The following is a 15,111-nucleotide window of genomic DNA, read 5'->3' as shown; positions in this document are numbered from 1 at the left end:
TGCTAACGTGGCGGGCGACGGGTTTATGACCTGAGCTGCAACAAGCCACGCGGGAGCCATCAAGGTGCTGCTGCGGCTCCAGTCTCCATGTTATGATCAGGTCTATGATCAGAGCTGCTCCCAGCAGTTAAGATAGACATTTTATTGCTTCAACTAAAAAAACCACAAAACAGCGCCGTCTAATATCGCTCAGATAAACTTGTTTGGACCTGTGAGCTTCTTAGGAAGTGTTGCAACAGTGTGTTGCTGAGCCGCATCAGATTGTCGAGTTGAGAGAGACGACACTACTGAGAAGGAATGAGGCTTTTCTTAGAATCCTCCATTACATGTAAGATTTGAATCTGACTAGGGGCCTTTCACAAAGCAGCTCAGTATGGAATAAGAGCATTAATTAGAATTAGACAGCCGGGAGAAATGGAAGAAAGGGGGAAGTTTCACAGATGAAGACTGAGAGGAGCCAGAGACGCAGTGACACGCGTGGCTGAGCAGGATCTTATCAGAGTAATGTTTGCAGTACTCACATAATGAATTATTATTATAGCACTTATGTTATTTTACAGCCTCAGCCTCACTTTCTTTATTCATTTCCTTCACAAAAGAGACAAAATAAAATTCACTAAAAAGCTGTTGAGGGTGAGTTTTTGAAAATGCTTCAGAATTCAGGATAAAGGTTTTTTTTGTTGAGGGAATATTAACGAAAGCAAAGTTAAGGTTTTCCTTCGCCTGAAAGTGTGTAGTCCTAAAAACACAACCTTAGAAAAGTGAGTCACTGGCTATTATAAGTTACTTGTGTTTTTGTGCCCATGGGCCACGGAACCTTATTCTGTCTTGGTCTAATTTGAATTACGGCTGTTCCCAGTGTAAGTTAATTTCCTAAGGTATGAAAGCCCTTTGTGTGTGTTCAGAGCAGCAGCTCTCATTCTCTCTTGGAAAGGAGGAAATAACCACATTTCAATTTCTGCGTCGGGGATTGTCCTCAAATTGGCAGCGTGAGGTGAGGTCGACTCGGGGAGGTCACATCTCCATTTCTGTGCCAACGCAAACCTCCACCTGACCGGGTGAGATCCTCCGCCGGCGTGTGGGCGTATCCAGGCTGAGCGTGTGGTATTTATAATCTTCTATCTTACACAAATATAACAACATTGAAGATTGACTTAGCGTTTAGAGTGATTTACTTTATCTGGCTTTATCTCCATCCTGCGTGTGTTCTTTCAAACTGCTTCAACAAGCTTTTCTACAGGTTCGTCTGACGAGAGCAGTTTAATCAAGTCGTCTATGAAAATATAAATATCACAGCCTCCTGCTCACACACACACAGTCACACATGCGCTCGCAGACTATAATGGCTGCTTTTTTGAATGTGGGATTTTGTTGTGGCCCCATGCCCAGGCAGTTTGCAGCAGCCCCACCCTTCCCCCCCATCCCCCCCACCCCCTTCGCCGGTGTGGCATCTGGCAAGTTGACAAAGAGAAAGTTAACGGCGGTGGCGGCAGGGACGGGGCGTGGGACACACACACCGGGACACACACACACACCGGGACACACACACACACCGGGACACACACACCGGGACACCTCATTTCACCACGTGCAACCGGAAAAAACAGAAACCACGAAGAGACGGCCCCTAATTACCTCGCTCTCCTTTGCGTGTGTTTCTCATGTGCGTGTTTTGTTTTGTGTGTGTGAACACAGGGAGGGTGTGTTGTTGAGTGTACACACCTGAATATACAGCTTGAATAAAAAAACAACGGCTCAGCGGGAGTCCACAACTTAGTTCTCCCTCCTCCTCTGAGGAGTGAAGCAACATCAAACACACGGATCTCCTGCTTTTGATCATGTTACACGCCAATGATATCACAGTGTAACACATACATATTATTACTACATGTGAACAACCCGCTGCAGTCAGATCTACCACATAAAAGTCTGCCCACATTGTTCTACATCCCTAGTTTAAGTTCATTTTTATCTACGGTTCTCATTGGGGCCAATTATAATTAAGGGGAAGGAGAAGAAATGTGGGCATAAGGAAAATATAATGACATGAAGGAGCATAGCATATCTAGGATTCACCCGATTCGTCATCCCTCTCCAGCGAATATCCATCAAAGCCTATTCGCTCATAACTTAATTACAAAACACATCACGACTGCCAAACAGCCCGGGATATTTTTTCACGCATTACCGCAAATCACAGAAGAGGAGTCGACAGTTGTTTTTATTACTGAGAACACGGCGATGTGAGGATTGCGGAGGAGAGGAGAGGAGAGGAGAGGAGAGGAGAGGAGAGGAGAGGAGAGGAGAGGAGAGGAGAGGAGAGGAGAGGAGAGGGTGGTGAGAATCTGACAAACGTCTTTTTCTGGTTTCTTGGCAGCGATTTTTAATTTTACAACATATGCTACGCTTCCTTTTCATTCCTCCCTCAGTCTTGGCCCTGTGTGGATCTCTTCTGCGATGCACACAGAGCACTGAGCAGGAGAGCTCTGGCTCCGAGCAGGGGCAGGATGACCTTCCTCTCAATGCAAATTATTAGTGTGATCTGGTCGAATCCCCGCAGAGACTGTGTTTCCACTTCAAACGAGCGGCTGTACGTACGCTGAATACCGTTCAGGCCCTCGGAGGACCTGTGATAAAACCAGCTTCCAGCACCGATCGGTGAGCGCTCACAGGAACAAGCGTCCGGCGTGTGCCAATCCAAACTGTGAATGTAAATCACGGCTGAACAGACGAGCTGATTTAAGTCATCGAGCGAGCAGACGTGCCAATCATCCTCTGGTTTACTGTCGTTCCCTGTTTCAAATCATTGTAAAAATGAACATTTTTGAGTTTGGAACTGAGGGAAGAGATTAAAAAAAGCTAAATGAAGACGTCACCTCGAGCTCTGGGAACTTCTGAAGGACGGATCTTTCTCTGCTTTATGGATTTGACTTCAGCTGATCCCGACGCTCTGTCGTGAATCACCTCAAATCACAGATCGGTGAAAAACTCCGACACGGACGCTCTGACAACTCTTAGAGGAAAAAGGGAAAGAAACTTAAAGCTAAAAACAAAAAGCCCAGAGAAACAAAGAGGAGAACTACAAGCTACTGTCTCTAACCACTTTTTAAAAAAACAGAGTAAATGCCAAAAGGCAAAATTCCTGACATGATGGAGCACACGTGGGAGCAGAGGTCAAGGGTCGATGTGCAGGGTTCAGCGTGGCCGTTATCAATAAAGAGCGGCGGAGCTTCTGAACACGAGTCATTAACGAGCACTTGAGTCATTGCGGCGACTTGTGCGTCAGAAAGCCTTCCAGCTCTTTGTGAGTCGTACTATGTTTAGAACATAAACAAGTGTGGGCCGCGGAGGAGAGAGAGCACGACAGGCCGGAATATGGAGCGTCTCATCTGAGGCCAGAGCGGCTTCTTCTCAGTCATGAAGTGTAATGAACGCTCGATAATGATCAGCAGAGATATTCCACGAAGGGGGAAGAAGAAGAAAAAGAAACACACAGGCCTGTATTCCATGGTAGTTTAGCGTAATTAAAAAAACACACTCTCTCCCTCTCTCTCTCTCTCTCTCTCTAGCTGTGTTCATACTTGGAGCATAAATCTTTTTCCTTCTTCTAATGCATGGCCTCGGCTGGCAGGGGTGAGGGGGGGGGAGTGGAGGGTGGGCACATGGAAGGCAAAGAAATGTTTCTTTGATTTCCGTGAGTTAAAGGCCTCGTGGGTGAGATGGAGGGAATAGAAAAAGAGAAAGGAGAGGGAGAGAGAGAGCTGTCACTTTAAGCCATTAAGTCTCGCTATAAAACTCCTCCAATAAAAATGACAGCTGCGGCCCTTTCTCTCAAAAGGGGAGCGAAGGCATCGCATCGGGAACACAAAACTGGACGGCCGTAAAAACACAAACTTGGCCAAATGCTTTTGGCAGTGTAGTTCCACCACACACACAGACACACACACACACACACACACAGACACACACAGACACACACAGCCCTCCCGGCCGGCACCCTCCCTGTATTACCTTTGTTCCAGAGTTACTGCCAGAAAAGGAATGTAGCCCTCCGTCCTCTCCCGCACACACACACACACAGACACACACACACACATCTCACTTTCTCATCAAAGACCATGAACTTCATTGATTTGGGAGTGTGTGTGTGTGTGTGTGTGTGTCTGTATGTGTGTGTTTGCTGTTCCCCCAAACAGAAAGAACCAAAGAGATTGGGTCTAGTGGATTCACACAAACACACACACACACACACACACACAGACACACTACACACACACATGCTGCTTTTCAACAGGATTAATTTGATTGTGTTTTTGTTTCGTGAAGCTCAGTAAATCATAAAAACTTGAGTCGAGTTTTCTTTTACACAAATCCAGCTCCTGATGTGAAACAGATGATTCAGTGTTAATATAAGCGTTTTAAACTGGATTAGACCCAGTCTGCCCAGTTCTTTTCTTCCCCCCACCGAACATGTTATAGCTCATTAGACTGTTATTCAGCACAAAGAACTGGTTTCAATTTCATAAAAAGTTGTTTATCTCAAAAATAACTTTTGAGCATGAACTTTTTTGGGGTTAATTCCAAACAACACAAGGTAACCGGTCACAGAGAACTGGACGTCACTCACTGAGGACACCGTCTGTCCCCACGTCCAGGATGTAGAGACAACTCAACAACACCAGACACGTGCAACACACCAGCTGCTGAAACCTCCCGACGCCCACGCAGCTGGAGGTGCCGGCACACTTAACCACGAACCAATCAGGCAAACAGGCGAATCAATGCCGGCACAGAAACCTTCCTCCACCTCGGCAGCGTTCGAACACTCTGTCCTCTCCTGTCACTGACACACAGTTTGTGCTTCGCTGACAGACTTTCACAATCAGCTCTGACACGAGGACACACTCTCCTGTTCAATGTCGTCCCCACACAGCCTTGCGTGGGAGGGGGGGGAGGGGGCGGGGATCAGGTGACACAAGGCGGCCCTCGGACCAGGCCGCGGTCGGACGACCAATCAATAACTGTAAAATGTACTTGCTGTCGTTTTCAAACAGCTGCATGTCAGAATCCCTAACGCGGCGGGACAGGTAATGACGCTGAGCACGCGGCCAATCGATGCGTCCAAGGACTCGGCAGATAGCGGCGTCCTTGAAGTGGCCAATTAACAACCAGCGCTCAAGTGGACCCGCTGATGGTGCGGGTTCAAATATGACCGGTGATCTGAGGGGGCTGACAGATTAGGACTAAGGGGGCGATGAGAAGTCTGCTGATGCAGCATGTGGGTGTTGGTGTGCTGGGAGGACGAGATGGGATCCAGAGCTGCTGGTAGGGGAGGGTGGAGGGTGGGGGGGGGAGTGTTCATCATCCACACTTAAACAATTGAGTGGCGGCCCTTCCACCGGGCAGATAAGACCTGGATGTGCTGACAGGCGTCTGGATTAGCTGCTCCGGTGCACAGTTAGCCAGAGTGAAACTTGAATCACTTTCAGCATGGACACACAATACGGTGCACCTGTAATAACAGCCTGTCAGTGTGTGTGTGTGTGTGTCTGTGTGTGTGACTGGCGGTTTAGCGTATTTCTGGGTAGCCACATAAAGGCGTTTGTGGCGACAGTGTCATCGAGCGGCCTCTGCGACTAGAAGAAAGCCGCCCGGCGTCTCTGAAGTCTCAGAGACTCTCCTGGTGTGTGTCTGGATGCGTGTTGAGGTGAAACACGACCCCCCCCCCCCAGCAGCAGACACAATAACAGGGACTGGCCGGCGGTCCTGGGACGTGTCTCTCCTGCTGCAGGGGACAAGGGTCCGCTCTGTTCCCTTTGACAAACTCATGGCATTAATGATTTACAGTGGGTCGAGCGTGTCGCCGTGTGTGTTTCAGGCTGGAGATTTAAAAAAAGGAGCCATTAATAAAGAGTTGTGTATTTCTTTTCTGGGAATGCAAACAGGACCTGTTTGTTAAAACGATGACAGATGCTTGTAAATGCACTCTTTGCTCTTTTTTGCTCTGGAAGGGGGGGGGGGGGGGAGCATGAGAGTTGCCACTCGGCCTGGGTGACAAACAGAGCGTGGTCCTTACAGTAGCTCTGTGACTGACCTGGGATCTGCAGCCTGCATGTGATCAGCAGAGGGGGGGATTACATAGAGCGTTTCCTTCCTCGCCAAAAAAAATGACAACACGTTATTCCACCTGTGTCACCTTTGTGTGTGTGTGTGTGTGTGTGTGTGTGTGTGTGGAGGTGACTAATCTTCACTGGGGCAGTTTTCTTAAATACACTGTCCTTCAAAAATCAAACACAACTTCAGTTGTCAATCATCTTTGAGTTTTTCTAGCTCTGAGTTGTCACTAAGTGTTTTTTACTCATTGTGTTAACTTGAGATATTGCATTTTGTGATTTGCTGCTACACAAATAAAAGAGTTGCGTTTGAAAACCATTAGCTACACGGCGGTGCCACATGTCAAACCCATGTGGGAAGAACAGCAAGTACCCAACTACACAACTGTACTTACTGGAACACTCAACACACACGCATGCAAATACACACACACGTGCCTTGAAAAGACTAACACAACCTTTTTTAAATATTCCTTTGAAGTTAAAACTTAATCAAAATGTTACATTTCCTCTTCAAGCCTTGACTGGGACTTTACACATGAATTTAAATATGTCCAAGGTTTAATTAAGGGAACGTGCAAAAGTTTAAAACAACACTTAATTGCAGCGCGCGCGAGGGAACGCGCACGGTTCATCCCCGAGTGAGATGTCAAAGCCACACGCACGTCACCCGGCGACATTCACCCAGTACGTGCACATCCAGCATGTTGTTAGCGAACGCAGAATAATAAAGTGTGTGTCCGCGCGTGATGAGGACAGTATGGAACGCTCGCTGCACGCGCTGTCAAAAAAAAAGAAAGATAAAAAGCAGCGCGAGGTCGATTCCCCCTGAAAAGTCCGATCGAAGCCCCGAGAGAAGAAGAAGAAGAAGAAGAAGAGCCCGACACGGAGGAACTTACCCAGTGACAGGAAGGGTTTAGTCTCCATGTCGGCGGCGGCTGGTGGTTCAGCTCATGCCCGCCGAGACGAGCGCGTTCGGGAGTTGATCGCAAGGCGGCTGCCGCGGCTCGGGCTGCACCGCACCGGACCCAGAACCCGGAGCTTTCTCCCCCGTGTGTCCGTTCCTCCGGCTCCCGTGAAGCTGCTGCGGGTTCCCGGGGTGGCTGCAGTGACAGGTCGCTGTCTGTCTGTGTGTGTCTGTCTGTGTGAGTGTGAGTGTGTGAGTCTCCGCAGAAACAACCGAACGTGTCTCTGTTTGTTCACTCAGCTGCTGCGCTCCTCTCTCCTCGCGTCTCTCTGTACAACTACTCCAACTACTGGATCCGCACTGCACAGGGGCCCCGGCAGGGGGGACTCGCACTGGCGGCCGCCCGGCTGCAGCGACACCGCACACATACACACACACACACACACACAACTCAACACGCTCCTCAACGTGCACTTTGGAATCTAACGCATACAAAACACAGATTAGTGTATAAACAGTCCGGTGCATTTCTGAAGCTTTAAAAATGTGCAGGTTTCCTCGACGCGTAATGTCCCCCCCCACCTCCACCTCCACCTCCTCCTCCTCACATCACGTGGAGCTCCTTGCAGCAGCAGCAGCAGCAGCTTCTTATTCTTTTCACTGCTTATCTCCTGTTATTCTAACCTGGTCACATCTGTTGAACCTCATGTAGAGAGATGTTTCCAAGCAATTAGCCTATCTGTCCAATCTGCTGTACACCCCCAGTCCCGCTCTGAAGTCACACTCGGGGGTTTATAGCTGTTGGAGGGTTCAAGGGCTGTTGTTTTGAGATTTTAAAAAGGCCGACGTTCAAAGAAGTGGAACTTGTGTGTTTGCTGCACATTGAAGACGTTTTTGAACATTGGAATTTAGAGAGAAACCTTGTAGAAGTAACCAAATGTGCTTTAGAAATCCAGATAATTTACCAAATTCAGTAAGGCAAAAAAATCGCCCCCGAACAAAAAACCCGCTGTTACATGAGCAACACTTCCCCAAACTCTCCCTCTGCATCTGCTAAAGTTCATGAATTTAATTTTGTGCCAACGTGGTTCTATGCATAAAAGTTTGAATCGGACTCGCATAACCCCCCCTCCCCCCCAGGCTAGCTTTACAGCGAGCAGCAGCACGCTGGATTTGCATATCTCTTGCTGCATTATACCAACGTTAGATCACGACTGTTACAGCGTCATTGTTCTTGCTGCAATATTCCTTGAAAGCAAACTGTCGAATTCAAGCTGCGTCCATCTTGCAAGCGCCTCCTCTCAGAAGAAAACCCTCAACCTGTGCTCACAGAGGAGGCTAGGTGGGAAAATGGCCCCTGCTTTGGCCCAGATTGAAGGAGAGCTCTACAGTCCCTCTCCCCCCCCACCCCCATACCGTAAAATCCCTTATGCAGAGCACATATAGGGGCGATGCAAGCGTATGCTGTACATAAGCCTCCTGCAGCCATCCTCTAGGCCCCTGTGATGAGCCTGCTCCTGTTAAACACTCAAAGGTGCTCGCCATGTTTGCAGCGAGGCGGGATGCATAATTAATGCAATGCATGGCGTATTGCAGATCAAAGCATAAAAAAAAAAATAGGAAAGTAAAAGTTAAGCCTGACTGGGCACCGAGTGTGAGACAGAATGTGCGTCTGTGCATTAGATGTGGTTGTGTGTGTGTGTGTGTGTAATCGTGCAGATGTCAGATAAGAAACCAGAACTTGCATTTTGTGAGAATATCTCAATCACTTTGTCTTCCACGTAAACAATTACGACTCCGTGTTGTTTGTGGGTTTAATGTTCAGTCGCTTAATTGGCTGAGTAAAAGCTCGTTGGCGGATGGAGGGGGGGGGGGGGGGTGGTGATTGGATATCCTATTTGTTCCCTGCTTCAGTCAGAAGGCCGTGTTGCCTCAGGTCCTCGCTCGGTAATAGAAGACAGACACGACCTGGTCTTTTTAATCACCTCCACCAGGCCAGGTTCTCTCATCGGGCCCTCTGCACCGGGGCCATTTAATCCTCAACTTGGACCATGATTAATAGCAGTCTGACCCTTGACCTCCCTCCATATAAATCCTCTTGAGGCTGTTGTGACTCTCCTCAGCGCCTCACACCTCCGCTCACAGGCCTCGAGTGCACACTACACTCTCAATCGCGATCTATCTCTCTCTCGGCTCAGCTCCTTCCCCCCTCTTTCTCTCTCTCTCTCTCTCTCCCTCCTGTCGTTTTTCTCTCTCTCCACTCTAAGCAATGTGTCTGGGCCTCAGGGGATGAGAGACCACCACTGTTACGATACACTCTGCTATGGTAGCTCTGACAGCTCCCCCTCCTCCTCCTCTTCTCTCTGCCTCTGCTGAAGTGGGTGATAAATGAGACAAGAGCCTTTTGGGTCTCCTTTGTACTTTGACCATTCACAACAAGCTCATCCGTAAAAGTGATTACGGCCCGTTTTGAATGGCAATGACAATGGCTTCCAGTCCTGAGGAATGTACGGATACATGTACTCTGGAAATATTTTTGAAATTCTTTTCTAGTTAGTGGTCAGAAGATAGTGAAAAACTGCCTGTTGAGTCCAAAATGCTCCTTTTCAAATTTAAGAATCTGAAACCACTGAAAGTCTTTACATTTCTGACTTGAACTGTTTAACTACTGGAATCTATCTTGTCAAATTAAGCCAAGCGTCTTTTCAAAATAAAGGGAACAACTTTAAATCAGGTCCTCAAAGTTGATCTGGTTTGTATTAGAGAGGAAATGCCTGATATTCCTCTGCATCGAAGCCTGACTCCACTTAAATGTGACCGGTTGATTGACGGGCCGAAGGGAAAAAGGTGTGCACAAAAAGCATGTGAGATCATTTGGGCGTTTGCTGAGGTGTTCAGGCATTGTCCGCCCCGAGGGGAAGGTCCTGATCGTCACAGCCCCGGGTTCACATTCCTTAACCCCGGGGTCAGGGCTTTGTCTGAGGACAGCACTGAGGCAACTTCCCCTGCGGAAATCAACAAGAGCTGACACACTGAACACTGGAGACGCACACAGAGGCAGGAAGAGCCACCATCACACGCACAGAAGCACATACGTGGCCCTAGAAATGGCTGCTCCATCTCAAAACCCCCGAAACACTGCGGACAGATGTGTAGGAGCCACATGGGTGTGTTGCTGTAAACACAAATACCATGTTTGTAATTTACATTTTTCTTGACCACTTTCAAAAATGCACACTCCAGTTTTAGGTTTTCTTCATGTCCCAGAGCTGCTACTGGTTTCCAATCTTTTCTGTACAGTGGGAATTAGCCTGAGTCTTACGTTCGATCTTAGATTTTATTTTCTTATTTGCCCTCTTAGTTGTGATAATATTGTTCTACCCACCCAGTGGATATGAAGCAGGATGATGCTTCTCTACTTCCTCCCATTGTGCAAAATCAGTTTGAATGAGATAACGCAAATCATAACCAAAACATCCCAGATATGGACGCTGCAATTTTCTGGGCTTTTGATGTTTGGAATCAGAATCTGGGCAGTGGTGCCATGTCGTCCATCTTTACCTACAGACTGTGGACTCAGCACAGCAAATTACTCGGTATGTAGGATTTCATTATTTCAACTGTATTGTTAGCATAAAGTAAGAAAACGAGACCCAAGTTGTGCTAGAAATGATCAAGAAATTATCAAGTTGACATGTGTTGTTTATGACCAATTAGAAATAATCCAGACCTGATATACAGTATAATGATTTTTTTGTGCCGAATGGAAGTCAATGGAAAAAACATCCCTCAGAACTCAGAAAGATTAAATCACAACAACCCTGCCTGTCTCAGAGTTTCTCTCAGGGCTTTTTATACACCATTATTTACCACAGAGTAAATATAAACAAAGACCTATTAAATATAGATTTCAGAAAACAATCCAGGTTTCAAATGAGGTGCTTGCAGAACACATCTCATATGAGCAGCACTGGTTTTCCCTGCTGTGAGCTCATCTCATTGCAGCTGATAAAAGCTTCCTGGCTATCTGCCCATCAAACCCGACTGATAGATGACAGGAGTCGAGGCGTGGAGCCAACAAATGCTAGTTTAAAAAAAAAAAAAAAACACACAATATTTCCCCTAAATGATCGGAGCCCATTCTGCTCAGGGCTGTTATCAATAATGAACATTACATCAGCTGTATCCCTGGCTCACTGGGCCGGGCTCTGAACGCCGCCACAGGCAGATGAGGCTCCCTCGAAGGGGAACGTCTGAATCTCGGGCATGCATCATTCTTTAATATCGTATTAAAGTGGAATTGGCTACGTTTAGAACAGACACTGCGATAAATCTCGTCAGCACTTGGCAGACGCTGGTTTTAACACGCGGGCGGAGAATCACCGTCCCTGCAGAGCGTCATCTTCTTACCCACGATTGAGTCCTGCATTATTGCTCCATGATGGAGCTGCTCTGCCGCCAGAGCCGACAGACTGGGAAGGTGAGTTATGACCGTGCAAAGGGTTGAAGGTGTAGTCAAGCCTTTCTCTTTTTTTGGGGGGGGGGGTGGGTCTGGAGTTGAAGGAGGACGAGTGATGTAAGTGCACGGAGGGGAAGGTTGAGAATAGAATTAATCACATAAGTGATCCAATCAGTGATTTGCATATAGTTTAAATTCGGGGTCTTGAGCACGTTGTGTAAGATCTGTAATATTCCTTCTCTCAGTCCCACTGATTTCCAGTTGAGTGCAGCCGAATATAACAGCCACTAGAAAGTGTCCATCGCTGTCGAGATTCTCTTGAGTCTAATTTACATTTTTACAGAAAGCATTCTTTTGGGGGGGGGGGGGGGGGGGGGGGGGGCAGTTGCAAAGCTCCTCTGCTTTGCAACTGCATTGTTGCTGATCCTGCTTCCTAATCCTGCATCGCTCTGCACCATTGTCACTTGCAATCAGAGCACATCCGGTAAACAAAACTGGTCCCAGTTCAGTCCCATATGGATGAACGATTGGCGTGAATGTTTGTGTTGCAATTTCCTATTTTTAACTTCCTGGAAATATATATATGGGGTTTAATATGCTTAGTGCACAAACGTGTCGGGGAAGTATGTGAACCAAGATGTGAAAAAAAACACAAATGCAGTTAAATAAATGTTCAAAACTATAATTGACCTTTTCAACTGACACATTAACCCTCAGAGAAGGATTCTGCAGATCTGATATTAGTCGGCGGACGAGTCCTGAGTGACTTCCTCCTAAGTCGGTACAGTGCAGCCGGGAGAGAGAGAGCGACACTGTTGGACTTCAGCTGGGTAAACATTCCCCGCCGAGGCCAGAGATCTTGTGTACACACGGGGCACAGCGCACGTTCAGCGAGGGTGGGGGGGGCACAGCGCACGTTCAGCGAGGGGGCCTCAGGATGGATGGTCCAACCAGGCCAGAGTCCATGTGGGCACAGCAGTCGACAGTGTGACAGGAGACCACCCGACCTGCTGGAGCCATTAAGCTCGGATGATCAGATACCAGCTCCGTTTAAACTGTGGATGTGGCACTCGCACAACTTTCTCCCCCCCCCCCCCCCCCCCCCCCCCCACACACACACACATGTGTTTGCATAGAGTCACACACGTGCACGCTGCATGTTAAGTGATCCTCAGACCGCCCGTGGAGGAAATAGACTCAATGGAGCTTGAAAGAGATGGAGAGAGAGTCATTTTCACCGAGAGGGAACATCAGAGTGAAGTGAAGTAAGAGGACACCTCCTCCTCCTCCGTGGGGCCCTGAGTGCTCACCTGCACGCCGGCAGGAGTTAAACCTACGCCTCCGACACGGACCATACAATAGAGATAGATGCATTTTTCTTCTCGGTTGAAATCAAAGTCATTTGTCGTGCTGTTTGAAAGGAGGCCTGTGGAGGACTCAGGCCCCAGTGAGCCACTGGGAAGAGGAGAGTCACAGCGATGCTATTTGTCTGGATTAACCCTCCTCATGATGCTGCTGCCAGGTCCCTGCCCCACATTTACAGACTTCTTCCTTTGTGTGCGATTCAGACATTTGTTTGTTTGTGTCCTAATTAGCGGGATACCAAAATAGAGGGAACTACTTGGCAGGAAGCTGGTAAACTGGCTGGAGGAATAAAGATAATAGATATTGGATGATTCTAACTCGTTCGAATTCGAGGCCCAGACACAAGATTCTGTCGTCCTCGTTCACGGCAAATCTCTCAGAACAGGCTGAGCCCAATTCTGTCAAAACATTTTCCACTTTCTAAACAGAACTCATAATGTTCTACACACACGGGTGAGGGCCAAAAAACAAGAAACTTATGAATGTACTATTTGAGATGTTCTATAATGAGCTGCCAGAATAATTAGGTTAGTGTCTGTGTCACATTAAACTTCCAGAAATCTGAAAAGCATCATGTTTGTACAAGTGGATCTCGATGACACGTGCACACATTGTGAAGTGAAAGTTGGCAAATTTTTTATTGAGGGGACCATGAGTCTGAATGGATTCAAATTTTGCACAGTTCAGCCTTGTGAAAATTGATTTTCAATTTTCAGGACATCTACATCCTCGAGAATTAAACAGTTCATTGTCTGTATTTTGATGCAGCTCATGGATGATGGCAAAAAGAGAAACCACTGCAAACATGTTCTGTTATTTCAAATAAAGAAAAATAAACAACTACATGTCCTTGGTAGAGATGAGCTCTCTCTGGATGCCTCTCAGTTCTGTGTACACAAGCTTAAGCCTTGGGGTTCATATAACAAACTCAACATATTGAAAGTCTTTTGAGTTTTTTATCGATTTTAAAATAAGCAAAGAATAAAAAAAATATTTCAAGATCATCTCTGTCTTGTCGGTCCCCGCCCCCCCATCCTCCCTTCCACACACTATCTGCCTGTGAGCTGTGGGAGCATAGCGCCCGGGTTGTGTGTTTGTGTGCACGTGTGTCCGAGCCACACTCTGGCCGTGATTTACAGCCCCGCTCACACTCTCCCCTTCTGTCTGCTGGTCAACTGCCACGGTGAAGGCGGCCGGCTACAATGGCCCCGGCTACCAAGCCCCATAAATCTGGACACTTCCTACCTCTGTCTCCCACTTCAAGGGGGAAGCCCATCCTGCTGCAGAACGTGATTAACCCTCTTCCTCTCTCTCTTCCAGAGCACACACCCTGCAGGCCACCCTCCCCCCCAAACGAGAGGCCCTGCTGCAGGGGGTGGGACAGGGCCCCCTTCACACCTCAGAGGCAAGGAACCTTCCAGATTTGCCATTCCTTCCCCTACACAGGAAATTCATAATATATAAACTAGTTTTTTAGCTGTCAGCAGGAGAAAATACCGACAGGGAAAATTAAGCAAAAATGCGAGAAACCCTTCACACGGTGATTTACCTCGTGAAACTTACGGCGGGAGAAATAACTGTAGCCGGTATTTTGAATAATATATTGGACCCATATCGACTGCAACTAGAAAAGTAAACAAAACCGATTATGCAAGGAGTTACAGTGTTCCTTCTAAGTATGAAGGCAAACACTTTTTTATTTTAGGCTTGAAGTTTTGATGAAAGTGCCTCTTAATGACAAAGTAAGAAAAATAAGTTTTCAGACGTCTTTTCAAACCCAGAAGAAGTGAACCGTTCCAGATGAGTGGAGCGATGGTCCCAGTATGCCAGTTTGATGCTTAGTCAGGACGTGTGCTGGATGCTGGGAGGGTTTTGGATCAGGAATAGAGACGTCTTGTCATTGAGCTCATTGAGCCGACCCGAATGCAGCTATGAAGATTCAGACGGAAAAGAAACTCAGAGGGGGGGGGGGGGGGAGAGCCAGTCCGTCAGTGTACTGTGGCACTGAGACTTTAACAAGAGCGGCTAACAGCTGAAGCCCCAGCCTGCTCCAGCCCAGAGGACACACAAACACACACACACACACACAATCAACATCACCCACGTGTGCACGAAACAACAACACACAAACCACATATCTGTCCGTCCGCCTTCTGACGCATATGCTGTATGTAAACAGAAGCATGCACATTTAAGTGCAGGCACAAATGCTTGCACACAAATGCTCAGACACACACACACATCATTTCAGTGGCACAGAAAAGCCT

At 47.5% G+C, this 15,111-nt stretch overlaps 1 protein-coding gene across 3 annotated transcripts in view; it reads right to left on the bottom strand.

Moving 5' to 3' along the window:
* LOC133974805 (retinoic acid receptor RXR-alpha-like) overlaps nt 1-15,111 on the bottom strand; it is a 73,359-nt gene that overhangs the window by 47,815 nt on the left and 10,433 nt on the right. For 2 of the 3 annotated variants that reach the window (XM_062412570.1, XM_062412571.1), the window contains exon 1: nt 7,013-7,559. The exons of the other annotated variant lie outside the window; for it this stretch is intronic. In XM_062412570.1, coding sequence (XP_062268554.1) covers nt 7,013-7,040 — 28 coding nt within the window. In that variant the 5' untranslated portion in view covers nt 7,041-7,559. Of the gene's footprint in view, nt 1-7,012; nt 7,560-15,111 lie in introns of those variants that run through there. 3 annotated transcript variants of the gene reach the window in all.

The sequence above is a fragment of the Platichthys flesus genome, chromosome 19, assembly GCF_949316205.1.
Source record: "Platichthys flesus chromosome 19, fPlaFle2.1, whole genome shotgun sequence".
NCBI lineage: Eukaryota > Metazoa > Chordata > Actinopteri > Pleuronectiformes > Pleuronectidae > Platichthys > Platichthys flesus.
The sequence above is the reverse complement of the archived record's forward strand: the minus strand, read 5'-3'. Positions and strand labels throughout refer to the sequence as shown.